Genomic DNA, 27613 nt, shown 5'->3' with positions numbered 1-27613 from the left:
GTAAATATATCACACGCTATTAGATATCAATTATTTAATGTTAAAGAAAAATAAACTTTCTGACATTCAAGGTCACCTGAGTCAATTTAGGTTATGAATTGCTTAAAAGAAAAATTGCTTAGTTTGTTCAACAACCTAACATCAAGAAAACGTTCATTTATCTTCGTGACATTGTTTCTCTCTAACTGGGTTTGAAATACTTGAACAAGTTGTTGGCCTGGCTGCCTTTTCCTGGAGCCTTTCTGTCTTTGCTCGTCAAGCTTTTTCCTGGTTTCTTAGATGAGGAAGTCTTCAGAATTGGCTTCTGCTGCTTCCACTCAGACATCAGCTCCCTTTGAACATCCGGCGGAAGCTCAGAAAACACCTTAGGGTCCACATTTCCCGGGAACTCGCAGTCAGATGACCGGGGGAATGACAGACCCCCTTCTTCCATGACTTCTTCTCCTGGGAACGCACTTGTGCCTGCCTTCCCCTGGTGATTCACGGTGGTCGCTCTGTTGGAAGAGTTCAACTTGTTTGCAGTATCTTTTGTGTCACTAATACTTTCAGAGTCTGTAAGTGTCTCAGGAAGTTTGTTGGGGAAATCAGTGCCTGAATGGCTGCTAGAAGTGCTGTACAGGGAGCTCACATAAGCAGGAGATAACAGCTCCTTCTGGATGTCCTCTGGAAGAAGCTTGAACACCTCCGGGTCAACATTGGGAGGCAACCATGTCACAGCGTTAGCCGTTTTGTCAAGGTCGCACCCAGGTGTACTGCAGGATGCATTTCGAGTCTCTTCTACATTAACAGCAGAGTTCTGTTTCCATCTTAACCCGTGTAATGGTGCCTCAGAGCTAGAAGAACTAGAAGAGCTTTGTGTGGCGGGTTGTTTATTGTGTTGAGTAATCATGCCATCTGTGCCAAACTGATGATCCATATCAACACCCTGAGAGGAATCGACACACTGGAGAATGAAAGAGGAACAAAAGTGATGTGAGGAAATTCAGAGTACTAACACATTCCTTCTAGGAAAGAAAAATCCTGCATTAGGTAACTGTGCAGTGTGAAAGAACAGCCTTTCTGCTGATCAACATTAATTCTTTCTTAAGAACACTTCTAATACCACTTTGACTTTAATTTAATACCTATTTCATGATCATGATGTCCAAAGTAGAGCCAATATGGCCTTAAATACATTTTGTTTTCAGGACTTCCCACTCTAACACAAAGCAGCGTTTTCATGGAGTTTGGTTACATATGAAGTCCACTCAAGTTAAACATGTTTCATGAAAGCCCATCAGCTCAGACTGTGGATTCTTGCCATGGCACTTACAGTTAAGCTTATTGTCACCGTTCAGCAGTCAGTTTGGCCAAAAGTGAAAGTTACAGCAGTCCAATGAAAGTGAATTACTTTTAGTAGGTTAAACCTGCAATTTTTCAAAAATTATCAGGATAAATTATGTCTTTAATGACATTTTGACCCAGAACATGAAGCAAAGTTTCAGCTGTCATTACCTATTTAAACTGGGGCATAATAAATTTGCCACCTACCAAAGACATTTTGTTGCTCCGAAAAAAGAAAATCGCAGGGGTTGTAATATTTTAAGTGGGCTTTCATTTCCTCAAGCATGGCCAGAAATAATGTGCAGACCTCTCTTACGTACGCTTACACACACTTATTGCCTCAAGAATATGATGACTAGTTGTGCTTAGGTCCATACTTGACCCTGAAAGGCTAATTTTAAGTCAGGAACAACCCCTGAAGTTGCTTTGGAGTGTTTTTAGAAACCCACAAATATTTGCCCTTAACAGCCAAATAAGAAAGGAAGAGAAGTACTGCCAATGGTGGGAATCAGGTTACAGTAGCATATTTTTAGAACAGGAAATCCAATGATTTCATTACATCCACTTGCCTATAATGATGTGCCATGGTTTCCATGGCTGGCTCAATATCTCTGACCCATCAGAGTATGGACAAAGGTCCTCTGGGTGTCTAGGATGCTGGCAGTGGATCCTCAGTGATCCAGCTACTGCAGATCGTAGCAGTGACATTGTCAAGTGTAACTCTTATGGTGCTTAGTAATAGGAATGAAAGAAAATAACAGATAATTCCTGCCATTCAAACAAAATTAAGAAACTGTTAAAATGGTCAAGTCCTAGCTTCTCTTCGTCCCAAAAAAAGGTAAAATTATTTTTTGGGCTGTTCAGACAAAATAAGACATCTTAAGAGTGACTGCTTTGTTTTTTCATAAGGGTTTGACATTTTAGAATTAATTAATTCATACATTAATATGATAGAAAATAAAGTTATTTGCAGCCCTAATCAGACAGAAATCAGATCCAACAGTTTTTTTTTTTAAATAAGTGATTCTGAAGGCCTTAGTGGGCAATCCAAATCATTTCACTTTTATAGGCTACATTTAAAACTTTTTACTATGTTTTTTTTTTATTACAACCCCTTTCATTTTCCTTTTTTTTGGAAAATCAAACTAAGATTATCTAACAGTGTTGACAAGCCACGTTACATTTTACCTGGCACTGCGATAAGACGGTCTGGGATTTTTTGGGAGATGTGCCCCGGGAAAAAAACGATGTTATCGAGCCCTTCCCGGTGACGGCAGCTGCTCTGGTCTGCAGATTACTGAAGCAGACGTTAATGAGGGTGAGGTGGAAGGGGGCGCTGTAGTCCACCATCCTGTAGAAGAGTTTCATGGCCAACGGGAGCAGCTGCATGACAGCATCATCACTGCTGCCTATAGACACATTAGAGAAAAACAGTTTTAATAGAAAGAGTTTTCCTAACTGAGCAGACATATTTTCACTGCTTTCATTAAATTAATGTTACTGAAGACATTACCAGATATTACAAAGGCTCAGTAGATATGGTACATCTAGACTTCTAGTTATAGTCTGACCTGGATGACTAAAGCTTTTTATTATGTTTTTGTTTAGCGAAAAAGCAAAAAATCACTGAAAACTTACTGATTTTAATTCTATCCCTGAATAGACTCAAACTCACAAAAGTTTATTTATGCTTTTATCTTGAGAAATCAACTTTAGCATCTAAAGTCTGCAAGGTTAAGCTCATTGCCAGCGTAGCCTGTTTGTGTCAGGTAATGGTGCACAGTGAGTGCCTAACATGTTTCTCTGAAACCAGGAATATTCATTTATAGTTAGCCTGAGGCAAAACAGCTGACTGATGACAAAATCTCAGGAAAAAGGATGTGCTTTTCAAAGGCAGAGAGCCAGGACAAATATATTTTTAAAAAATGTATACATTGCTTAATATTTTGGCTATGTTTTATTTTTTAAATCTATTAGAGAATCTTTGCATGCTTCACAGTTCAAACTAAACCTTATTTTTTCCTCTAAAAGGAGGCGCTTTGTTATGCAGAAGGAGGAGGAGCCTCCTGTGTGATGACCATTTATAGAGATATCTGCTCAGAGTGACATCATAAAAATCTAAGTGGATGATGAGCAGCTTTTAACAGAGCATTTCGAGGAATCTGAAACCTGAAATTCTGGATCAAAGGGCTCATCTACAAATGATCTTATTTTGAGGATCTACCATTGTAGCATTACATGTATGACAGAAAATAAGAAAAGGGTCTTCTTTAAAACATTTACGAGAGAAGACTTTTGAAAAAACAAAATCTAATTATTGACATGGGATAGACAGAGTGGGTAACTCTTTTGCTTTTTAGGTGAATGTGTAAACCACTACAGTGTGGAACTACATTTTTCAAAAAATTATACATTAAGATTTTTTTCACAGAAGATTATAAACCTGATAAAACCTCTACAGATATCAGTCTGAGCTCTCCCTGACATGTGAGCATACCAGAGCAGATCTTCTGTCCAATGTGGTTGGGGATCGGACACTGCCGGCTCTCCCGACTGAACCACTTGTTGGTCGTTGTGTATTTACGGATTGTGAGCCTGAAGGTTTGAGGCTGCCTGCCGTCTTTGTGCATCCTGGTTTCAAACATAAAAACAAAGGTAAGATTAAGGAAGCCATCCCCCTGTGGTGATTCAGCTTTGAGCTGGTAAAACAGACCTTTCAACCAGACTGCTCAAAAGTTGTTGTGTCTTCTCCGAAACTTCTTTTGTTGAGGACATTTTTTTGAAAGAGTCTTCATCGCTGAGAGACTGAAACATAAAGAGGAGAGCAATGCAGCCAAGAAATGTAAAATCGTTTCCCATCAACAGTGTTGGGGAGTAACGGAATACTTGTACCGGCATTACATATTTAAAATACAAAATATGAGTAACTGTATTACTGAATACCACCTTTTTAAACGTTACAGTTACCGTTTAAAAAGGTGGTATTCAGAATACAGTCACTTTGTTGAAATAAAGGGATTACACAGCGGTATTTTCCTGTTTCATATGTTCGGCTATGCCCTCTCTATTTTTGGTAACTCCACGTCGGTGGAAACCCAAACAAAACACGCATGCCATAAGAGGCTCTAATGCCTGTGTCTCAATCTCGCGGCCCATGTCACCCCTACTTGCAGCCCGCATAATGACGTGAAGAAATATTTTTTTTAAATTATTGTTCAAAAAATAATTTAACATGAAGGCAATAGGCAGAGTGTTACATGGGCAGTGTAGCCCAGTTGTAAGTAAGCTATTAAGACTCGACTGTACACTGTGTTCGTGTTTTCCTCCGAAACAATAAGTTCCGTTGGAGCAGCCTTTCAACGCCTCTCTCTGTCTCTCGCTAGCAAAGTTGACCCAGACAACAAAGGAAAGATGGTTTTCAGCTATGAGCCCGACATGGAACCCGACGTATTAGCCAGAGGTCCCTTTACTACGGTTCGTAGCCGCGGACCTGTTTTATATACACGCGGAATAGTTTTCTATACGAGATTGCTGCAAAAAGTGCAGCCTTACCTAATGTCCACCCTGTTACTCATTTTATATTAAGATTTAAAAATCTAGTTGGTATTGGTATGGCAAGTAACCTTCAGTAATCACACAGCAATAGTAGATTCATGTAGTTGTAAAAAGCTTGATAATATATTAAGTAATCCAAAGTATTAAGAATACGTTACTCTCATTGAGTAATGTAACGGAATACGTTACAAAATACATTTTGGGGCATGTATTCTGTAATCTGTAGGGGAATACATTTTAAAAGTAACTTTCCCAACACTCCCCATCAAACATGACTAGAATTAAAGGATTTCTACGACAATTTACATATTAAAAACACAGGAATCAATATTATTTATGTACTTCCAAACCTAAATAACTATGGTTCACTAAACTGAACTGGATTTCTTAAACTCACCACACCAAACTAAAACCAAGTCACTGATGTTTTGTTTGAATACTACTAAAACTTTTTTTTTTAAATCAATAAATTGTTTGAAAACACACAAACTCACACTATATAAGCTGTAGATAGCAGTAATTCAAAACCAATAGTTTCTTATCTTGTAGTACTGAAAGAGTTTCTGCACAGCAAAAACAGGAGTCTGAATAAATGGAGCAAACGCCCATTTATTTATAAATCTTTATACTGCAGCCGCTCCCTGCTGATCATTAGAAAGAATGCAGGTTGTAGCTACAAAGCAGAAAAACTCATACAGCTACCTAACCCTAGCTTTCTTAGATACCGGGAATTTCAGATGTCCCAGCCTACCTGAGGGGCCCCAGTACAAGTGACAGGTGAGTCATCAACACCGAGGGCCAGATTCTTCAAACGCTGAGCAGTGGGACTCCCAAACTCCTTCACCAGGTCATTCAGAGGACACAGCTGCAGGTCTTTTACGCTGACCAATCCCAGGGCTTGAAGTCTCTTAGCAGTTTGGTGACCCACCCCTGAGAATACAAGATGGCACCACAAAATATATCATCAGACATACTTAACACATGTGAGACACAACAAAAATGCATCAGTGAGTTTTGGATGAAAGCATCTTTAATTAAAAATGCTCCAAATGTTATGGACAACAGTGTAACAACTATAAGTCATTAAAACACCCCTTGTGGTGTCCTCGGGTCAAAAATGGTCCCTAGGTGAATGGCAAACAAGTATATGGGAATCCCGAGGACACCACACGGGTTTCTCGATGCATATCATGTTATGTATTTCTGTTCACCTACCTACCATCTACTGATGGTACAGCACCCCCCCACTCAATGTGCAATATCATCCCCCCCCACACACTCAATGTGCAATATCATCCCCCCCCACACACTCAATGTGCAATATCACTGATCACACTGCACCTCTCAATGCACCTGCTAGTTAGATGGCATGTATGTGTATGTATATAGATGTAAGCGTGTATGTGGAAATATGTGTGTGTGTGCATGTACGGATGCAAATATGTATATATACATATATGTATGTATGTGCGTGTATGTTTGCAGGTGTATGTATAACTTGTACATATCTTTCTTGTGTAAATGTAAATTTGTCTGTTATTGTGTAAATACTTACGCTATTGTGTACTCCACACACATGGAGAGATGCCAAACTGCCTTTCACTGTTCTTGTAACAGTGACAATAAAAAGCTATTCTATTCTATTCTGATGATTAACTATCTTTTAGAGCATCTATACCTGGCACTTTGCGGACACTGCCTAGGCAGCCCATGATGTCACTGATGTTTTCTGGGAGCAGAGTGGTTTGCTGGTTGGGTTTGAAGGTGCCTGAAACCAGTTTGGCTAGCAGCTTGTTTGTGGCGATGCCAGCACAGCCGGTCAGGCCCAGTTTGCTGTGGACGGCTTCTCTGAGCTCTCCTGCAATGTGTGAACCTAAAGCCAACCTTGGGTATTTACTGGCTTTAACATCTGCACCTGAACAGGAAGGGTAAAAACTGTGGGTATGAGCACATGTGATACAGTTTAGGATCTGCAGGTGAGCTGTTCATGAAGAACGAAACTGAAAGCACTATGCAAATATCTCACGAGTTTGAGCTATTTTCACGAGCCATTTCCCAGTTTCAGTGGGCCAGATGTACATCTACACTTGAGAAGCACGAATGTGACTTACTTGGATGATTGTAGACGTGTCCTTTATATGAAAAGTCTTCAAACTTCACTGTCTGTGCAAGCCTTTGTTCTACCATCTCAGTGACGTCCATGAAGTTTTCATCAAATCCAAGCCTTTCCACAAGAGGACAATAAGACATCAGCAGCTCTGGATGGCAAACGAGAAAAGGTAAATATATACAAACGGTTATCAGATGAAAACATCAATTCCATTTACTCCATTTAGTTTCTAGTAACCACCCAGGAACACCAGGAGGGTGGTGAACCAAACAGTGGGTTAAAAACTGTTTACATTCTTGAGGAAAACAAATGCTGAAATGTAGAAATGGGAGATTTTAGCAGTTGAGTCAAAAAGGGTTGTTTTTATTATGAATTGTGGCATTTAAAAGTTGCCCAAATCATGATTTTCTTTAAGAGACCGACTCCAAAATTTGATACCTTGTTGCTTTAAGCAGCTCACTATTTAATTTGCTTGCTACAAGCTGAAAATAAGTCCATGTCATAGAAACAAACACTAGTCACCGGAGAAAAACGGCATCCCAGATAAACTTTAAGGGTCATGTCACCATCTGGCATAAATGGCTAGTCAAAAGAAGTTACAGCAAGGCCCTCTTGTTACCCACATCTCTCAGTCATGTGAAAAGTTTTTACAGGACTCTATGTAGCCCTGTAAAAAACTAAGCATACCACCACATGAATACCTCCATAGGAATTAAGAGGGTAAAGTACCAGCCAGGTGCTGCAAATCAAATGCAGCTGATTATTTTTTCATCAGCAAGTGTGACCACCTCTATAAAAAGCATTCAGCACAAATCGAGGATGACTTTTTTTTTCAAAGCCAAAGTGGAAATATTTGGCTGTAAATCAAAGAAACAGCATATTAGCGCAAACACCTTATACCAGCTGTCAAGCATGGTGCTAATCTGGGCTTGTTTTGCAGCCACAGAACCTGAAAAGAAAATCTACAGCAGAATGGCTGAAAAAGAAAAGAATTAAGATACTGCAGTGGACCAAAGTCCAACCTGATTGCTATGGTGCGACCCTAATCTCCATGTTTAGCACTTGGTCTGATCTTCCAAGCTTCTTTTATTGTAGCAACTACAATTACATTTTCTCAGAGTGCACTTTAATGTCATACTGCACACTACGACAAAAAAATTACTTTATTTACTACTTTATTTAAAACAGTGGTTTTCACGTCACACTGGTGTGATGCACTGCTTACCTGTCATTTTATATGACATCTCTCTGTAGTGCGTGAGGTCTTCTCCTTTAACCAGCACCAGCTCAGGACATTTCTCCTTAGCATCAGTCACAGACATAAGCTTGTTGACACCCCTCTCCCTTGCCACATAGTTACAGGTCACTATGATGTACTTCTGCTGTATACCTGATGATATGAGAGTCATTTAGAAGCTTTGGCACAAATATTTTTTACACTTTTTTTCTTTTGCAGCTTTTATAGCATGCGAGTTTACCTAACGGGACTTCTCTCAGTGCAGGGTTTCTGATCATTTCCACCTGAGCATAGAAGCAGTCCAGGTCAAAATGCAAAATGACTCTGTGTGCAGGTACTGGCGTTTTACTGATGCTTGGTCCTGAAACACACATTATATGTACAACAGTTACCATATCTCGAACTCTGAAAGTCATATGAAAGCAAAGAGCAACTGTCAGATTTCAGTTTCAGACTGCCTAGCTTAAGTCTCCAAGTTTACCTGAAGCAGCAGCCGCAGGGGGGCTATGTGTCGATGAATCCACGAAACTGTTCCTCCACTCGTTTTCATCCTCCTCATCCTCGCTGTTTTCCATCTCAAAACTCGCAAATTTAATAAATTTTGCAGAAATATAGACTGCTACGACTACTGCTGCTGTTGTCGTAATAGTTCTTTCATTGTAGGTCCCAATTCACTTACGTGCAACGTTGCCGTCTCTCGACGTGGAGGGGTTACTGCAACGCAGCAACTACAAAAAAAAGTTTCTATAAATGCATTTTTTTTTTAAATTTGCAAACATAATAAATAAAATCACAATTTTTAAATGTTACGGAATAATGTGTTATTTGAGGGTATTAAAATGAGTTTTTCAACAGTCGTCACGCGACCTGAGCAGAACCTATATAAACGAGGCTGACGTCACCTGATGTTAATTTGGAGGCTCCAACTGCTAACGTCCGTTCGTTAATTATAAAAAAAAAAAAAACTGAGAAAAAATTGCGCGAAGTGGCTAATGTTTCCCTCCTCGGGCTTTTTTGCCGGTATAAACTGCCCCTTCTCACAACATGGGCGTTGTGAGCGGCCTCACTGTTTATACAAACATCCTGCAAAGCAGGCGCGGGACTGGTTTGCTGTCTCATTTGAATCATCCAAAGTGGACTTCACAGGTGAGTGCTTCAACTATGCCAACTGACTTCGAACACTTGTGCATTAGCTTGCTGTTTTACCTGTTAAAAGGGTTTAATTGTTTAAGAAAACCCCCATAAACCCTGGGAATTATAAGAAGCTTTTAAATCGATTAAGAGGGTTTTTAAAGTTACAGGTGTAACATAAAAATTAAGCACATTATTGTAACTGCAGGTAAGGACAAGTGTTTTCTTAAAAAAAAAAACTACCTTCTACCTTGTTTTCCTGAGTTCTACTTTCTCATTAAAGGGGCACGATAGGATCTTCACACATCATATAGAAACAAAAACTGCTTAAAAACTAAACTGCAAATTATCAAGCTGCCACTTACATTTAAGTAAATACTTATCCTATTTCATGTTCACGTTGAACAGAAGGACAGAGGCCTTATACGGGCTGTGGAGATGACTGCCTTCATGAGCTGGAGCGGATCAACAAGGAGATTGAATCTGTAAGGCATGAGGTGGAGCAAGAGCGGAGGCGACTGTCACGCTACCAGACTGTACAGGCAGACCGCATAAACAACACGCCTGCTTCCAAGCGTGAGTCTGGGAGTAAAACTGTAGACAGAAAAGCTAATGGGCCATCGTCTCGCACAGATTTTACTAAAGCACATCAGCGAGGAAAGAAGTATGTGGTTGACAACTCAAAACCGAGGACTGATTTGGAGTATGACCCACTATCCAACTTCTCTGCAGACTTGCTCTCTCTCAGCTCATTGACAAAGGAGCAGAAGTTGAAAAGTAGACAAGTAAAAGACAAAAGTCCAGAAAGCACTGCCCCATGTATTGATAAAGAACCATTTGCGTATCAGGCACCGCTTTCCCGATCACCATCTCCGGAGCCACTTGATGTCTCTTCTGAAGGTGAAGACCTAATTATTGATGTTCCTCCTTCTCCTGAGAAAACAGGTCAGAGAACTGCTAAGTCTGTAGCAGGTAAATCCTCTCAGGTGACAGCAGTGGAGGTAAAGGAGGGGAAAAAAGAGCCTAATTTACCTAATTCTCCATCACCACACAATAAAATCACTCTGTCTTCATCAGATTCAAATAAAACTCATCATTATTCTGTTGAAAACAGTCAAGACTTACTGACTATAAGTCCTGCCAAAGAGTCTGAAGATCTAAAAAATGGTGCCAATGTAGTGGACTTAACAGATAGTCCAGACGACCTTGCAAATGAATGTCAAAAAATTACTAAAGCAGTATTGGAGAAGATCCCCAAACAACAAGATCACAACCTGAACAATCCTCAGTGTGAGCTGCCCAGTATCTTTGAGAAAATGAATCCGCAGAAGACGCCCACAAATTTACTTTTTTGTAAATCTCCAGCTGCTAACTCATCACGCAGGCAAGTACCTCAGGACAGAGTTCAAAGTCACAGGTGTTCTGAGAAAAGTACACCCTCAGCGGTGATAGGAAACCAGAAAAAGTCAAGCAAAATGTCAGGACAGACACAGGGAATAGCTGCTGACGGTGATAAGTTGCCTCTAGAGCAAGCAGAACAAGGGTCAGAGAACAGTGAGTTTGAGGGTCGGCATGTTTTGTCAACCTATGTCAGCTCACAATTCGGAGCCGAACCGTGTTCTGAGCAGAATTTGGTGACGGTAAATGATGAAGAGGTCATACTAATCAACTCCAGCTCTGATGAGGAGGAGGAGGAAGGGCTCAACCATTCAGCAGTGGAGCTCTCAGACAGCGACCCAATGGAGGAATGCTACAGGATCTTCATGGAGGCAAACAATGAGGGAAAAGGAACTGAAGAGACTCCTGGTGCATGTGTAAGTAGCCTGTAGAAACTGCAAATTCATTATGAAGAAATTCTTTTGAGAATGTAAAGATTTTTTTCTCTCCCCTTGTATTTCTTAGTTAGGGGCTGTGGATGCAGAGAAGATGGAGGTAAATGTCACATCCAAGGGATTACCAGGAAGGAAAAGAGTGGCTCATGAAGCCAAACAAACAGAGGTACGTACAGTCCAGTCTCATAGCAAAATGTGTGTTTACAGACAGGAGATGTCCTCTTTTTAAAATTTTTATAATTTGTTTTAAACTAATGCAATCCAAAACAGTTTTTATTGCCTAAACAGTATTTTAATACCCACGCTACAAGAGTTTTTAATAATGATAAAGAATTTTAATTGAATAATGTATTAAAAATAATATGACAGAAATGTGAAAAAATCACCATCTTTCATCTGCTTGGCAGATGAAAGGTCACCCTCAGGAAGATTAAAAAGTAGCGTTGGGCATTTATGTCCATAATGACTCACTAGAAGTTGTGGCCTTTTTTTAAGATCTGCTCTGACATGATGTAATTTGACTAATCTTTACCCAGGATTGCATAGTCAAAGTTAAGCATGTGTTTTGAATGACCTCCTCTGTGCAGCAGCCAGTAGCTAAGAGCAGGCCTCAGCCGCAGGTTTTGGTTCCACTCTGTGAGCCAGTAACTTCAGGATTTGGCTCTAGATCCTCTGTCAGTTCCAAAACCCAGCAGGTTCAGCAGAGAGCTTCCACTCTGACTGCCTCAGTTAAAGGTGGGCAGGCTTTTGTTTCCACCTCTCAGAAGAAACCAGAGACCCAGTTTTCACCTTCTGTTTTAACTCAAAACCCTGCAACCCTGCAGCCCGCTCCTGTGCGCAATGGTAAGTATCTGTTGGCGGTAGTAGTGATGATTGTTTAGTTCTTAGACACATTAAAAAAATTAAAAATGCAAGAGCATGATAATGTGTAAATGAAATTGGATTAGATTCAGATCACTGTCATTGAGATAGTATAACTCAAAAAATGAAATGCAGTTTGGCATCTAATCTGAAGTGCAACCAATGTATGTACATATGTATATACAATAATATATACAAAAACCATTCCAATAAACGAAAGCACTTCATTTAAATTGTATTTTTGTGTTTGATATAGAAAGTTTTATCACTAAAGCATACCTGTATTGCTCTATGTAGCTCTAGCAGCATTTCCAAAATTTCTGTGCAAGTTTGCATCTTGTGTATTTTTTCTTTTTTAATTGGCACAGTACAAGTAAACCATGTCTAGTATGAGTATGCTCTTAGTAGCTTTTCCTCAGTACACATTTTTTCTGTTCTACAGCTTTTGTGAACTATATACCTTTGGGACCAGCTGTTATTGAAGTGGGCAACAACTTGCATTTGATCCTTCCAGACGGTGCCTTCCCTGTGCCCATTTCTTCCAATTCCAATCCAGTTACTCCAGTTTTAACTCCAATAAATCAGGTTCACACAAGGGCCCTTGCTATCAAACAAACATACCATCCACATGCAGTTACTCCTATGCATCCTATGCAGCGATGCCGCCTGACAGCACCAATGCTCATTCCTGCTGTTGCACGCAGACCTTTAGTAAACTCTACTTTTACATCTGCATCTTTACGTTCAAGTTCAACTATTTCTACTGTTCCTCAAAGTTCTGGTCAAGCTTCTGCAAAGGTAAGAACTTCAACTAAACCTGGATCGTCAGTACTAGTTAAATGCTTAACCCGCTTGATAAATATTAAGTGGTTCTGTCCCCACAGCCGTTGCCTGCTAAACGAAAACTGAAGCAGCAGTGTGAGGCTGCCAAAGACAAAGTGCCCCATGATGTCAGACAGCGGTATGTCAACATGTTCACAGAGGAGTTCCTCAAAACGACACCCAATGTTAATGATGCCTTTGAAAAGGTAAACATATGCCACCATCTCCTCATGAACAAACCCTAGTGTGGAAAGAGAAACATGTATGTATTTATTTTTTCTCTGATCTTTCTGTTGATAGGCTCTTGCTGAAGAGAAGACGGTGTACAATCGGAGTGCGAACAAGCTCAAATATATGAGTGTTGCAGTGAATGCACTCAAGAGGCTGAAGAGTCAAAGCACTGTTGCTACTAAAGGTGAGCACTTCATGGAAAAAGCTGTAGGAAATGTTCTGTTTGAAAAATATCCCCAGAATCTCTGTAGATGTTGGGCATACAATACAGTCACTGTACAATTATTGTACTCTTTGTCCACTGAATTACATAAAATAGTCAAAATGTTCAACTCTTTGATAATTCATTCAGTGTTACAGACTTTTTTTAAATAATTTATTTGAATTCTAGGGCTTTAAATAAGGAAATTTCCTGTTGCTTTCTAACTGTACTTGTTTGGAGCAGATAGACCGACGTCTCCCCACCCACAATACTAGCAAGAAAAATTATACTACACTCCTGAAATCTGAGATACCTGAAACATTTAACGGGTGGCCTCGGAATAAGGACATGTACTACCAAAAAAAACCCCAAATGGATACAGTACCTCAAACAGGGTCTTTCAGAAACCAATTACCTGTCTGATTAGAAAGTTAAAAGGGATTAATGGGCTACTAGATAAACCACATTATAATTGGTATGAATATCTCGTAATTGTGATTTTGTTTTGTTTTTGATATATCTTGAGGAGTTTTTTTTTTTTTTTTTTTTTTTTTGTTACTTAAAAAAAAAGAGATGATGATAAACAGATGTTTTGATATGGTATATAACGGACATTTAAAATTTGTTTTGCAGATGAAAGCAAAGTCTACAGTCAAAAACTGAAAGGGAACATACCTCTTAACTCAACAAAGTTTAAAGGAAACTGTGAGCATTGGTTTCCTAAGTACGAATATAGCCTTCATAATTAAATATTTGGACAGTTTATGAGTGTTTTTATTATTCCAGCAGATGACATGGCATTGTATGAGAGTCTGAAGGATTATATTTTGACTGATGAAAAGCTAATTGAGAGCAACTATCCCGTTCAACACCCAGAGAAACGTGGTTCTGCTGTTGTTTTTGCTGACAGGAAAGTTAATGCAGATGGTAAGTGGAAAGCTCCAACCATGCTCCCTGGTATTCCTATATCATTTCACTAGAGGGCGTGGTTAACTAAAGTATTTGGACTCCGGGTTGGTTCTCTCTGTTAAGTGTTGTATTTGATTTGTTAAAAGCACTGAAGAGGATCTGCTGTCGCTGTGGTGCTACATACTCTGTGAGCCAAAGTGGCAAACACATTCGCAAGGAGGAATGCAACTACCATTATGGGAAAGGAGTTGAGAATAGAGGTTAGAAACCATTACCAGGTTATCCACCTTTTCTTTTTCTTGAGTTTCTTAACTATTTTATAAAATATTTTGACTGGTGTCTTTTCATAATCTAAGGCTACGTTCACACTGCAGGTCTTGATGCTCAATTCCGATTTTTTTTTGATCAAATCCGATTATTTTTTTAAATTTTTTTCTTCGTCTGGTTGTTCACACTACAAATAAAATGTGACAGCAAACACGCTCTAGTGTGAAACGTTCACGGCCCTCAAAGTGGCCAGGAAGCGCTCACGATGTCTTCTCAGGCGCTTCTCCGACGCTGATAATTGCCGTCTGTCTTGTGTCAGTGACGTAAAAGACGGATTTAATGCGACATGACCGTTCAAACAGCAGTCGCTTTCCAAAACATCAGATATGTATCGGATTCAGTACCACATACGAAAGTGACCTAGATCGGATTTGAAAATATCAGATTTGTGCTGTTCAAACTGTCATACCATGACTGGATATGGGTCGCATAGGGTCAGAAAAGTCAGATTTGCTGTGCTTTCGCCTGCAGTGTGAACGTAGCCCAAATGTCAAATCTATGTGCCATATAAACATGCTTGGAAGTGCACACTGTCCTAGTAGACCAACTTACTGATGAGCACCAAACTGATACTGGTTCAAAGGCCTCCTTTTGCAAGCAGCTGCCTCAAAGCCAACCTGAAGACTTGAAGGCTGTGTGGTAACAGTTTTGAAGCATTGGTACATTATTATTTTTTTTTTTTTTTTTTCCCCCCCCAGTGCCTGGTGGAGTAGAAACTCGCTACAGCTGCTGTCAGGGAGTCATGGGAGCCCCTGGATGTCAAGTGTTTAAGGTTAAAAAAAAAAAAGAGAAAAAGTCCTCTGAATTAAAGGAATTCCTGTAAAATATTTCATATGTACCAATTTGTGTTTTATTTGTCAACCAGTTACATGTCCATGATGCCCTCAGCCTGGATGGGTTTGTGTCTACTGTCCCCCGGGGTCCCTCAGACAGGAGCTGTCCTGGTGTCTATTCCTTGGATTGTGAAATGGTGATGTTGGATTTTGGGCATTTACATGTGACTTTATTAAAATGTGCAGTTAAATAGATACTTTTATAAGCTACACTAACAGAATAAACTTATTGATTTGCAGTAGGACTGCTGTATGGCACTTCACCTCACCTCATTATATACTCTACCTTTAACTCTTGTGCCCATGGGCTTTATGTCAGAACTTGTTGGTGTGGAAAAAGATTTCTGAAGTTTGATTTTTGTTTTTAATCAGTTTGCAATGAAAACATATGTTTGCCTTTGCAGTGTTACACCATTCATGGTTTGGAGTTATCCAGAGTGACAGTGGTCAACTCGAGTCTGGAAGTTGTATACGACACCTTTGTTAAACCTGAAAATGAGGTCATTGACTATAACACCAGGTAATGTGATAATATACCCCTCATCCATTCTGTGCACTACATAAACTATACCAACTTGCTCTGCTATTATAGAAGTGTGGCAGCAGTCTGAAAATTGTTCTGTATAATGAAAATTTAGTCAACGCTAAGTTCAAGGTTTAGCCATTATTTCAAAGATGGTAAAGTTTTTGCTTTATAACACACATGATGAGGATGATGGAATGAAGCTAACGAGACCAGTGCAGCTCTGCTTAGGGCCCGTGTGACACCTTACTTGTCCAGATTTTCAGGTGTTAGTGAGGAGGATATGAAGGATCACCATGCTTCTCTAAGAGATGTCCAGGAGACCTTGTTGAGCTTCATAAATGCTGACACCATTCTGATTGGACACTGCCTGGAAACAGACCTCTGTTTACTCAAGGTGACTTCTTGACTTCCCTTTTCAAACATATTCTTGTTTTTTATTTTTTATGTGCACAGCTTATTCCACATTTTACAGTTGCAGTCCTTAATAGACTTAAATGTGCAAATGATTCACATAAAACCATCTGGATGTCTTTTTTTGATCCAGAACCATGGAAGATGTTTGTAAAACAAAGTACAACACATCTGATTGGTTGTGAACATGCCATTTGAGACCTTTTTGATTGTTGTTACCCTGTTCTTTAAAATTTTGTTTTCGATTTATCATATACTCAAAGTATTCAACAGGATCCACCTAGACATTTTGCAGCTTATACAAATTCACAGCAATTTGAGAGAATCTCAATCAGACCCCTATGAGCAGCACTTGGGGACTGCAAGGACTCCCTTTGTCTCTTTAGATTAATCAATGAAAGATTTTTAGAACACTTATTGAATGGACAACTCTGTAATTAATTTTATTAGGCATTTTTACCCCCCAGGCTGTTTTATAAAAAAAAAAGATGGGGTATTTTTGACACCCTGCTGGATGGGCGGCGTGGACATAGTTTGTGAATTGGGTAATTCGAGATTGAGGCGACGTAGGAGTTTGAAATTGATATCCTAGGTGCAGCTATTAAAAATCTGATGTTTGAATGTTTGAACCCCAGTGACCTTAACGTCAGATTTTCTGAAAATCGTGTAAATGCAATAAATCAAGAAAGTCACTTAGGATTTTCAAATACATGCATAGGTGCATTTGTTAAAAATATTTTAAGACTTTGAAACCCCGTGGCCACAACATTAAGGTCAGAGGTCAGCTATTATGAAAATCACCTAGGATTTTCAAGTTTTTAGAAAAATGTCACCTTTACAACCTTCTGAGCTATTTGATTGGATGAGATACTATATACTACCGGTGTTCTAAAAAAAAAAAACTGTTTTACAACACCCTAATTTTTTTCAGGTTTTTAAAAAACATTTTTTTTATTGAAAATCATGCAGTTTAATGTCTCATTGCACTCTGAAATAAAAGGATGGTACAAATAAACAATTGGAGTCAAAAAAAGAATAAATTATTAGACCCAAATGTTTTCTAAACTTTTGACTCATCAAAGTAGCCACGTTTGGGAGATATAGCAGCTGAACACACCCGTTGCATTCTTTCTACAGTAGAAATTAAATATTCTTCAGAATGTTCTTCCTATATTTGTTGCACAAGTTCCCATAAATATGTGGAACTTGTAGTTTGCTTTGCTTTCACTCTTTTGCCCAGTTCATCCCAAACCAGCTTGATGGGTTTAAGTCTGGAGGCTGTGCTGGCCACTCCATGTTTCCGAGCTTACCATCTTGTTCTTTTCTCCTATGGTAGTTCTGGCATAGCTTGGACCTATGTTTTGGGTCATTATCTTGCTGTAGGATGAACCCCTGACCAACTAGGCGCATACCAGAGGGTACTGCATGGTGCTGCAGAATGTTGTGGTAGCCGTTTTGGTAAAAATTCCTGCATGATGAACCCAATTTCAAATCAATTTTCATCAATCCATTATACTTTCTTCCAGTCTTCAGTAGTCCAATGGTGGTGGCCCAGCCAAGCCTCTTTACTAAGATTTCAGAATAAGACAATGGCTTTCTTGCTGCAACTCGTCCTGCCAAACGTGCAGCTCGAAGTCTTCTCTTCACATTTGCAACTGAGACTTACAGCTTAATAGTGGTCGTAGTAAGTGTTTGAACACATGTCTAGTATGAGCCTATCAGCTGTTAACTCTCAGAAACCTGTCCTCTGATTCAGTTGTGGCTTTGGGTCTGCTAGACCTCTTTCTGTCAGTTTGCTCCAGTTTCTGAGTGCCTTTTGATGGTAAAGGAAACTGTACTCACTGACATCTTGACTTTCTTTGCAACTTCTCTGTAGGAAAGACCTGCACTTTGAAGTGTTATGATGGTCTGTCCCACTTCCATTGTTAATTGCCTTTTTCTCACCAATTTTTTAGAAACATAGTACTTTCTGCAGCACGAAACTGTTCAGGTGATGCTCACGAGGGTGTGGTATCACAGTGCGTTCCAACAGTGACAGACAGGGTAGTTGTAATTCAGAAAAGTTGGAACACCTGTAGCTTTCAAGGCTTGATCAACCTCCACTGCTCTAGAACAGCTTTAACTTGTTAACCCATTTTGTGTTCCCTGAAAAAGGCCTTTTTGTATAATTCTGAAATGGACGTTATTTATTTTATTATTATTATTATTATTATTGTTATTATATTTTTTTTTCTGGCAGTTCAACAGTTACCTTTGTACCATTTCAAGCTATTCATTAGATTTGAACAACATAAATTGCAATAAATAACAGAAAAATTGGGGTATTCTAAAACTTTTGAACGGTAATGTATTTTAAACACATAATTGACAGAGACCAACAGATATTGAAACTACATCATGGTCTGGCTGTCTTGTATACCCTGAATTTAATTTTTTGCATGACATTTGGACAAAAAATGTCATAATACAGTAATCTCACTTTATTTCGCTCCGATGTCCTCCTAAAGGATTTTATTTTGACCATCTTAATTGCACTACAGTGGTCCCTCATTTATCGCGGTAGTTAGATTCTAAAAATAACCCGCGATACATGAAATCCGGGAAGTAGCCAACTTTATTTTTTACAATTATAGATGTTTTAAGGCTGTAAAACCCTTCACTACACACTTTATACACTTTTCTCAGACAGGCACGAACATTTTCACTTTTATTTCTTGTTTAAACACTCTCAAACTTAAAACCTTCGTAGACAAATAAGTCCAGTGTTATAGAATGAAACCAAATGCATCTGCAGGTGCCTCTGACGGCGCAAAATGTTTCGTTGACAATGTTGTTTGTTTGGGAGAAAACTTACAAACGTACAGTACAGCACTTCACACACTGCTAGAGATCGAAGATTTATGTAAATTTGACAAGCTGAACACATTCTCTACTGGACAGGAGACATGGCACAAGATTGACAATGGTCTACAGCCAATCAGGATGCAGAAGACAATGCGCTATTAAAAAAAAGCCTGCAACGTTGCACAGAAAAAAATCTGCGAAACAGGGAGGTGAACCGCATTATAGCGAGGGACCACTGTATTTGTAATTACCCAAACCAAATTTTTATCTAAAGCTTTCACCACTAGGTGGCAGCACATTACTGGAAAGTCTTAATATAATATTGCTACCAACCCCTCTCTTGGCGTGAAAGAAAGAGAGTCACCATTTGCCCTGACTTAAGCAAATCACATACAGCAATTGTTTTTGTATGAAGTTTCCCACAAAAAGCTACCTCAGCAAACAAATATCAACTGGTAGGAACAGGTAGCAGTCTAAAAAATCTTATTATTCAAGGATCATTGATTCATTTTAATCTTGAAGAGCTGTGTGCAGTGATGGAAAGCTGCTCAATGTTATTTTCTTCTGAACTGAGCATGGTGTCGTTCTGGGAGAATCTAGTGGTGACGACGGGGCCACCACTGGGACAGCAAACAGTCCCATCAAAGGGACTGTTTGCTGCAAGATCACTGGTTGCTTCTCCATATTCTGTAGCTATAGTTCATGATGAAAGTAAAACAGTAATTTATCAAGTTCTAACCAATAAGAAAAGCTTGAGATATCTTCCTGTTTACTGCAGCTGCTCCACGGGATGGTGGTGGATACATCGGTAGTCTTTCCCCACCGTCTGGGCCCCCCTCACAAACTGACCCTGAACAAGCTCACAGCTGAATACCTCAGAAGGATCATTCAAGAGAGTGGTGGGTTACCACCATGCAAATGGTTTATCCGTTATTATAATATCATTACATTCCAAATAAAGATGACTTATTAATATGACTTATAACATTGAATGCCACAGACTCGTGCAGCAGATATCAGATTGATTTCTGAAGATGTTGATTTCAATTGCATTGAATTTTTAAAAAATGATTTTATTTTTTATTTTTTTTCCCCCTTAGTTTGTGGTCATGACACTGCAGAAGATGCTACTGCCTGTATGGAGCTGATGCTGTGGAAAGTGAAAGAAGATGGAAAATTGAAAAATGATGAAAATAAAATTATTCCTGTACAATTCATATGGGGGAGGGGAACAAATACTAGCTGTGATTCAAATGTATTTGTGTAAACCTCTTTCAGGACATGGAGGGCAGTTTGGTTTTGTTAATGTGATTTATGTTAATGAGTTCTGTATGTAAAAGTTCAATTTGGAGCCCATCTTCCATATTTGTATAAATGTTGACCACATGTAGTGCCAAGAGGACCTAAAGTGGTGACTTTTCATGAGTATTACTCAAGTAAAGGCATAGAATGAATTTTGTGTGTTTTCTTCTCGGGAAGGGGGGGAAGCAAAATTCAACAGCCAATCAGCATTCTGTTTTTAAAGTGAGATTAATTTCAGGTACACTTCTGCAAACTGGTACATCTGTCTTCAGTTAAAGTAATTAGTGGTGATACATAAATAATAAAATGATGGGAAACAACATATATGAAAGTCTCATGTAGGTAACAAATATTGCCCCGGCCCAACATTCACAGCACCTGTTTCAGTCTGTTATTCAGCTTTCCTTTTTGCCTTTCCTTTCCTGACACAGCACCTGTGCAAGCAGAAACTGCAGGTCTTGATGAAGATGAATATGAGGAGTAGAGCTATGGTGAGGATGAAGCCCAGGACATCCAGGCTGTGATACTGGTACCACGTGAGCTCATGGGCCTGGACCCTCAAGTGCTTGGCCCCTTTGTTTCTCAGTGTGAACTCGATCCAGAATACTGCCTCTTCCAGAGCACTCATGGGTCTGTCGTGGTGGATGCTGGACAGCCGCATAGCATTTTCTTTGTACCTGTGAATGTGTTTATAAATGATGTTTACACAGGTCATTAAAGTTCGGCTCAGCAGGGCTTTCTTGTGTTAGCTGACTCCAAGGAAAAATGGTTAAAGGTAGATGCTTCATGTTTCATACTCTAAGCCTGCTCCATTTTTTCCTTTTAAAGCCTGTTTTCAGTGCCTAATTCAAAGTGCACATAGTTCAAAGAACTCACGATTTATCATTGATGACTGTGTTGACTGCATCTCTAAGGTCCTCAGCTGTAATGAAGTTCAAATTGAGAATAACTGCAGTTCCTTTTTCTTTCATATGGACCATGTTGTCTGGCTGGTCACCAAATATGGGTATGCCCACCATGGGAACCCCGTGGTAGATGGCTTCATAAATCCCATTTGTGCCTCCGTGAGTGATGAAAGCTCTAGTTTTAGGGTGACCTAACATATGCCAAATAACCATGTAACATTGAAAGTTAGTTTTCCACATGTGGACAACAGGAGGATTTTAATTACCCAGAATAACTGCTTTGAGCTGAGATTGATTTGCAGATTTTATAACTTACATGCATTTAACTAATCTTTAGTGCAACCTCTTCGAGAAAAAGAACTAACCAGAGTAGATTTACACAGGGTGCAATATGTAATCAAGATCACATCTGTTAGAAAAGTAAATAATTTATCACATTTCCTTGTGTTAATAAACAGAATGCTCACAACCTGCATTTAATGTTGAATGCACGTTTAATTTATGTTATTGCACTTTTAAGAACTTCTGTGGTTGGTAGCAGGTTTACGTACCCAGGAGGTCATTCTGAGGGATCCAGTCATATATTCTAGTGTTGGCGCTCAAGGTTTCTGGTTTTTCTCCTCTGTACCTCCACAGCACCTATAAAAGGTAACATATTTCTTAGCTTACATGTTTTTTTTCTGTGGTAGTATACTTACAGCCCAACTTTAAGTAATCTATCACAAAGTATTATGGAAAAACTAGAGAATACATTTCCTAAAGAAAATGCAGTGTGAATGCTGATAGTGTAATGTTTTGAGCTGAAATGTAATGATTGCTGAATGTTAAGTTAAAAATGTTGAATGAGCTGAAGAAGAGAGTTTTTCACCTGAAAATAAAAGTGCAAAACTGTTTGTTTGTGTGTTTGTCAGTGTATGTCTGTGTGTGTGTGTGCCAGAGTAAAAATAGAGATAAATGAGGTTAGATGAGTTTAAGTGTGGGAGAATCCACTACAGACAGGTAAATAGTTTCATATCTGATCATCCAGTCAGAAAAGATGATTCTAAACTCGATCAACTGACTCCAACTGCCCAGATTTGAACCACCTGTCTGCTGAAGAGAAATCCTCCAATGAACAACAAGCTTGAATTTAACAGGCCAATCAGCATGCTCTATCCAGTTGGCCTGCACCAACTACTGGAATACTATTACTCTAGAGCAAAACCCAGTCAAATCTCCCTCTCTGCACCTGTTGAAAAACTGCTTCTAAATACAAAACCGTAACTCCTGTCAAAATACCCTTTGAACCGTGAGGATGTGTTCTACACGTGTGTTTTTATGTTCCTGGTGTCAAAAATGGGTTCACAGGAACAATTTAAAAAGTGGGGTCATTCCTACTGTTGATACAAATTTCTGACTGATTGACTGATTTCTCACTTTGGACAGAAAAGCCCACAAAAAGTAACTGAAAGTCGCTGCAGTAAAGGCCTGGCAGAGCATTAAAAAGGAGGTAACCCACTATCTTGTGATGTCCTTGAGTTCAAGACTTCAGGCTGTCATTCCAGCAAAGGGTTTTCAACCAGGTATTAGAAATGAACATTTTAGTTTCATTTTTATTCCATTTAATTTGTCCAATTATTTTTGAGCCCCTGAAATGAAGGGATTGTGTTTTTTAAAAATGCTTTAGTTTCTCACATTTTCATGCAATGTTGTTGCATTAAAGCTGAAAGTCTGCACTACAATGGTATCTTAGTTATTTAATTTAAAATTCATTAAAATTCATTGTGGTAATGTACAAAACCAAAATTAGAAAAAAAGATGTCTCTGTCCAAATATTTATAGACCTAACTGTATATTGAAGGGTCAGGTTAACTTCTCATTAGAAATCATCAGCTGTTGACAAAGTCTGATTTTTCACTTTAGGAAAAATGAACATAAATATTGTGGAAATAAAATGGAAACTGAGCACTTGCACGGTGAAATGTCCACAGTCTGCAATGTCATTTTAAAAAATTGTAGTTTTGGTAGTTCTGCTTTTCAGAAGTAGAGCACTCTGAAACTGGTTATCTGAAATATGAAAAACTACTCAATGCTTTGCACAAATTGATTACAGCTGAAACAAAGATTATCCTCTGACCTTTTGTGGGATCTGAGCGAGGCCTGAGGCTATCATGTTTGCCTTCTCCTTGGTGATGTTTTTGATCATGGATCCTAAAGTGAAGATCACAATGCCATCATCTCCAGAACTCTGCACAAATTCCTCCAGATCCTGCAACAAGTCGAATATTATCCCACTGCCAGCCAACCAGCTGTTTTTGCATTTTTGTTCAACATTTTGATGGCTTCACTGCTCCTGGCAGGAATATTCTGTGATGTAATGATTAATTAAGCCCCAACGCCCCCTGATACGGGGGCAAACAGCAGGAGATCAGGTAGGCTTGGGGCTTAAGAGGTTAATCAGATGGTAATAGTTGAGTGTCCTTACCTCTGGTAAAGGTTTAGCAGGTCTGCAGTGGATCCCACCAACATATTTGAAGTTGGGGAGGAAAGGACGAGGGAATTCAAAATCCCAGTAAGTTCGAATTAACCAGATGTCTGCTTTACTCATCAACTCACAGGCACTGGTGGGAGTTCCTGTTGCAATGCATGAGTAATGGACATCAACATATCACTAATAGTTTATGCAAGACATCATATTTTCTTAATCAGAAAATTTCAAAACACTGTGCTTGTATTATTAGCAAATTTTAAATAGTTTTATAAATCAGTGCTTCATGCCTCTTTGCTCACCTTTGACATCAGAGTAATATCTGTCTAATACGTTCCAAAAAGTGTGATCAATCACGATATCGTGGAAAGTGTAGAAGAGAAAGTTCCACACTCTCTCTGAGAAGTCCATCTTATCTGTGAGTTTGCTCATAGCACCGGGAACAAAGGATGGTGGAGCAGGCATCTGACCACAATGCCTCTCCCAGTTATTAGCTATAGAGAAGCGCAAGGAGAAGATGAGTGGGATCCCTAAAATATCTGCTACTAAGTCACTGCCAGCTTTGACTGGGTCAGCCAAGAGAAGATCGTAATTTCCCTCTTTCAACTTCTTCATGATGACTTCTGATTTCACCACACCGTCCAAATACTGGATAGAAATCTGAAGGTGTGTGTTCACATATTTAATGATTCTGGTGAAGATCTCCAAGTAGTTCATATAATCAATCTCGTATAAGGCGAATTGGAGGAACTCTTCTAGAAACTCTTCTAAAGTCTCCAACGAGAAAGAGGCATTAAAGGGCTCATAGTGAAAGCGGGCAGGTTCATTGGTGTTCATGTACATTGACGAGCTCGGAATCAGTACAGTCACCTGGTGTCTCCTGTCAACCAGCGTCTCCAGAACAGGCTTCATGTTTATCCAGTGGCTGCCATCGGTGTACCACACCAAAATATTTCCTCCATCTGCACTCCATGTCACACAAAGTATCAGCAGGATGCAGGCAGAGAGACGCAGCTCCATGGTGTCTGAATGTTAGCAGGAAAACCAGGTGTGATCTGATCCTCTGGTGAAAGTATTTTAGGAAAGATAATTATTAACTCAGTAAATCTGAACTCTGACTCATATCTGTCTGTGCTATCACAATGGGTTAAAAGGTAGTGATCGCAAAGTTCACTGTACTGAAGGAACAAGACTGATTTCTAACCTGTACCAGTACCCTAGGGTGGCTGCAGATGACCCAGGTCTCCTGCGTGTTGTCTGTCTGCCTAAGGTTCCAGGGGGCATTATTAATTAAGTATATTTTGTGACACATCCACAACATAACAGGATTGTTGTGTGTAGCACTGCTGTATGGCACTTCAGCTCACCTCATTATATACTAGAGATGGCACGATACCACTTTTTATGTCCGATACCGATATCATAAATTTGGATATCTGCCGATACCGATATGAATCCAATAGTGTATTTTTTAATCAATAAAACAGTTTTTTAAAATATCTTGCTGCATTTTGTATAAGTTCATACTCAAGTTTTAAAAAAACAAAACACTTAAGCTATTCTGTTATACCTGTACGCAAAAAATACACTGCACCCTAAATATTTCATAGTTCAGCAATACTGATCAATCTAATAAACTTAAACCTACTCCATCCTCCCTATTCTGGTATTTTGAAGAGTACTTAGCAGAAATATTAAAAACCTAACTAATAGGGTTGCCAACTCCCAGCAAAAAAAAATAGGGAACCACCCCCACCCTCCGCCTCATGATGCTTAATCGGCGTAATCAACTTTAATTTAATGCACGTGTTTGAAAAGAAATGCACAAAAATCTATTATTTCTCTACAATAATTAAATAGATTCAACATCTGTCTTCAGCAGAATTGCAGACTGCACAGATGGTACCTTCCCAAAGGAAAAAGTAGTACCTAGTAGCTTACTAGGGTATATATTAGACTTAATAGTTACTATATACAGTAATGGACTTCTATACATTTTATAAAAGATTAAAACTTTGGGTGTAAGATTCAGATAATTATTTATTAAAAGCTAGACATTTTAAATGAGAATAAGAAAGAAACGTATTTCTTTGTACCCCCCTTTTCCCCGTTAATGCCCTACTTGCCCCCCTGGCTAAACTTTGCTAGACCCGCCCCTGCACAGTTACCAGCTGTCAGCTACGTAGAAAAGGATCCTGGTGTAAAAAAGTAATAATAGATAAATTCTAACGACAGCTTATCAAGGTTAAACGTGCTGCTGTTGTATAGCCGCTGGTTTCCTCTTTCTGGTGCAAAGTGGGCCAAAAACAAACAAGAGAGACGGACTCGCGACAGAAAAACCGATCAGCTGATCATTAATCAGTTTCACGATTGAAGTAGCAACAGAAGAGGGAGAGAGAAGAGGCAGTCGCTCCATATATCGGTTGTTAAGCTTAACGTGGGAATGCGTTACAAACATTCAGAGTTGAACTTACACACTTGCTTTTCTTCTCGCTGGGATAACTTTCTCGGAGATGAAATGCTGGTTTGGTAGAGGATCCAAATGCTCAACCAGACCGCCGACAGGTCTCGCACACCACAGCCGCTCTATCACGTGACGCATACTGCTCCGACGTGCTAAGGTTATGAGCTGAGTTACGCCATGTCGCAAGTTTTGTGAGGTGCTTTTGTGATAGTTAGTGGACCCGATATCCGATCCAGTAATTTAGGTCAGTATCGGACGGATACGTAATATCAGATCGATCCATCCCTATTACTTTAACTCCTGTACACATGTGCTTTATTTCAGAACTTGTTGGTGTGGAAAAAGATTTCTGAAGTTTGATTCTTGTTTTAATCAGTTTGCAATGAAAACGTATGTTTGCCTTTGCAGTGGTTTTGGAGTTATCCAGAGCGACAGTGGTCAAGTCGACTCTGCAAGTTGTATACGACCCCTCATCCATTATTTGTGCACTACATAAACTATACCAACTCGTCATTATTAAGTTCAAGGTTTAGCTCTGCTTAAAGCCTGTGTGACACCTTACTTGTCCAGATTTTCAGGTGTTAGTGAGGAGCGTATGAAGGATCACCATGCTTCTCTAAGAGATGTCCAGGAGACCTTGTTGAGCTTCATAAATGCTGACACCATTCTGATTGGACACTGCCTGGAAACAGACCTCTGTTTACTCAAGGTGACTTCTTGACTTCCCTTTTCAAACATATTCTTGTTTGTTTTTATTTTTTATGTGCACAGCTTATTCCACATTTTACAGTTGCAGTCCTTAATAGACTTAAATGTGCAAATGATTGACATAAAACCATCTGGATATCTTTTTTTTTTTTAAACCAGAACCATAGAAGAACAAAGTATGTCACACCTGAAGATGTTGCTATGCCAGGTTGTGAACATGCCATTTCAGATGGGGTTTTTTGTTGTTGTTGCCCTGTTCTTTAAAATGTTGTTTTCTATTTATGATATATTCAAAGGATATGATATATTCAATAGGATCCACCGAGAAATATTGCAGCCTATAGAAATTCACAGCAACAGGTATTGAATCCCAATAATCAGACCCCTATGAACAGCACATGGGGACTGCAGGGATTCCCTTTGTCTCTTTAGATCATAGGTGTCAAACTCTGGCCCGTGGGCCAAATTTGGCCCGCAGCCTAATTACATTTGGCCCGCGAAGCCATACCAAATTATTATTAGAGCTGGCCTACTGCTATTATACAGCTAATATATATATATTGTTTAGTATTAAGCTTTGCTTGTTCCATATTCAGTTTTTCAGCAAAACTTG

The 27613-nt window shown here is 39.3% G+C and overlaps 3 protein-coding genes across 6 annotated transcripts; 1 reads left to right on the top strand and 2 right to left on the bottom strand.

Annotated features, from left to right (window-relative positions):
* Window positions 1-19: 19 nt before the first annotated feature.
* Window positions 20-9241, bottom strand: poli (polymerase (DNA directed) iota). 4 transcript variants are annotated; one of them, XM_031747373.2, is made up of 11 exons: window positions 9128-9241; window positions 8707-8953; window positions 8467-8586; window positions 8214-8378; window positions 6990-7136; window positions 6557-6793; window positions 5630-5808; window positions 4037-4128; window positions 3821-3954; window positions 2512-2732; window positions 20-943 (listed from the first exon to the last, which is right to left on the bottom strand). In XM_031747373.2, exons 2-11 carry the CDS (start codon window positions 8798-8800, stop codon window positions 182-184), a joined length of 2151 nt encoding a protein of 716 aa, XP_031603233.2. In that variant the 5' UTR covers window positions 8801-8953; window positions 9128-9241; the 3' UTR covers window positions 20-181. The 4 variants fall into 4 exon arrangements, with proteins under 4 accessions (XP_031603233.2, XP_039477169.1, XP_039477170.1 ...); XM_039621236.1 differs by lacking the exons at window positions 20-943; window positions 9128-9241 and adding an exon at window positions 1893-2009 and having other exon boundaries at window positions 8707-8970; XM_031747381.2 differs by lacking the exons at window positions 20-943; window positions 9128-9241 and adding an exon at window positions 1905-2054 and having other exon boundaries at window positions 8707-8970.
* On the top strand, window positions 9197-20465 carry zgc:152968 (uncharacterized protein LOC564848 homolog). The gene is made up of 17 exons (XM_039620827.1): window positions 9197-9371; window positions 9765-11170; window positions 11259-11354; window positions 11776-12031; window positions 12492-12847; window positions 12934-13077; window positions 13172-13286; window positions 13938-14009; window positions 14094-14231; window positions 14360-14473; window positions 15239-15312; window positions 15406-15510; window positions 15778-15893; window positions 16155-16293; window positions 19933-20053; window positions 20255-20361; window positions 20433-20465. The coding sequence occupies exons 1-17, from the start codon at window positions 9218-9220 to the stop codon at window positions 20463-20465; spliced, it is 3546 nt and encodes a 1181-aa protein (XP_039476761.1). The 5' UTR covers window positions 9197-9217.
* On the bottom strand, window positions 20389-26441 carry LOC116326234 (UDP-glucuronosyltransferase 2A2-like). The gene is made up of 7 exons (XM_039621250.1): window positions 26303-26441; window positions 24131-24891; window positions 23826-23974; window positions 23478-23609; window positions 21913-22000; window positions 21333-21552; window positions 20389-21133 (listed from the first exon to the last, which is right to left on the bottom strand). Exons 2-7 carry the CDS (start codon window positions 24846-24848, stop codon window positions 20848-20850), a joined length of 1593 nt encoding a protein of 530 aa, XP_039477184.1. The 5' UTR covers window positions 24849-24891; window positions 26303-26441; the 3' UTR covers window positions 20389-20847.
* Window positions 26442-27613: the final 1172 nt, after the last annotated feature.

This window comes from Oreochromis aureus, linkage group 12, assembly GCF_013358895.1.
Source record: "Oreochromis aureus strain Israel breed Guangdong linkage group 12, ZZ_aureus, whole genome shotgun sequence".
Lineage (NCBI taxonomy): Eukaryota > Metazoa > Chordata > Actinopteri > Cichliformes > Cichlidae > Oreochromis > Oreochromis aureus.
Note: the sequence above shows the minus strand (reverse complement) of the source record. Positions and strands in the feature narration are given on the sequence as shown.

Excerpts from the sequence above, each read along its gene's own strand:
- poli (XM_031747373.2), bottom strand. The coding sequence starts at position 8,800 with ATGGAAAACAGCGAGGATGAGGAGGATGAAAACGAGTGGAGGAACAGT. Across the intron at positions 7,137-8,213 it reads GATGTCATATAAAATGACAG|AGCTGCTGATGTCTTATTGT; the intron begins GTAAGCAGTGCA and ends TTTGCCATCCAG. Across the intron at positions 6,794-6,989 it reads ACACGTCTACAATCATCCAA|GTGCAGATGTTAAAGCCAGT; the intron begins GTAAGTCACATT and ends CTTCCTGTTCAG.
- LOC116326234 (XM_039621250.1), bottom strand. The coding sequence starts at position 24,848 with ATGGAGCTGCGTCTCTCTGCCTGCATCCTGCTGATACTTTGTGTGACA. Across the intron at positions 23,975-24,130 it reads ATATTACTCTGATGTCAAAG|GAACTCCCACCAGTGCCTGT; the intron begins GTGAGCAAAGAG and ends GCATTGCAACAG. Across the intron at positions 22,001-23,477 it reads TCGCTCAGATCCCACAAAAG|GTGCTGTGGAGGTACAGAGG; the intron begins GTCAGAGGATAA and ends TACCTTTTATAG.
- zgc:152968 (XM_039620827.1), top strand. The coding sequence starts at position 9,218 with ATGTTTCCCTCCTCGGGCTTTTTTGCCGGTATAAACTGCCCCTTCTCA. Across the intron at positions 15,511-15,777 it reads ATTCCTTGGATTGTGAAATG|TGTTACACCATTCATGGTTT; the intron begins GTGATGTTGGAT and ends TTGCCTTTGCAG. Across the intron at positions 15,894-16,154 it reads GTCATTGACTATAACACCAG|ATTTTCAGGTGTTAGTGAGG; the intron begins GTAATGTGATAA and ends TTACTTGTCCAG.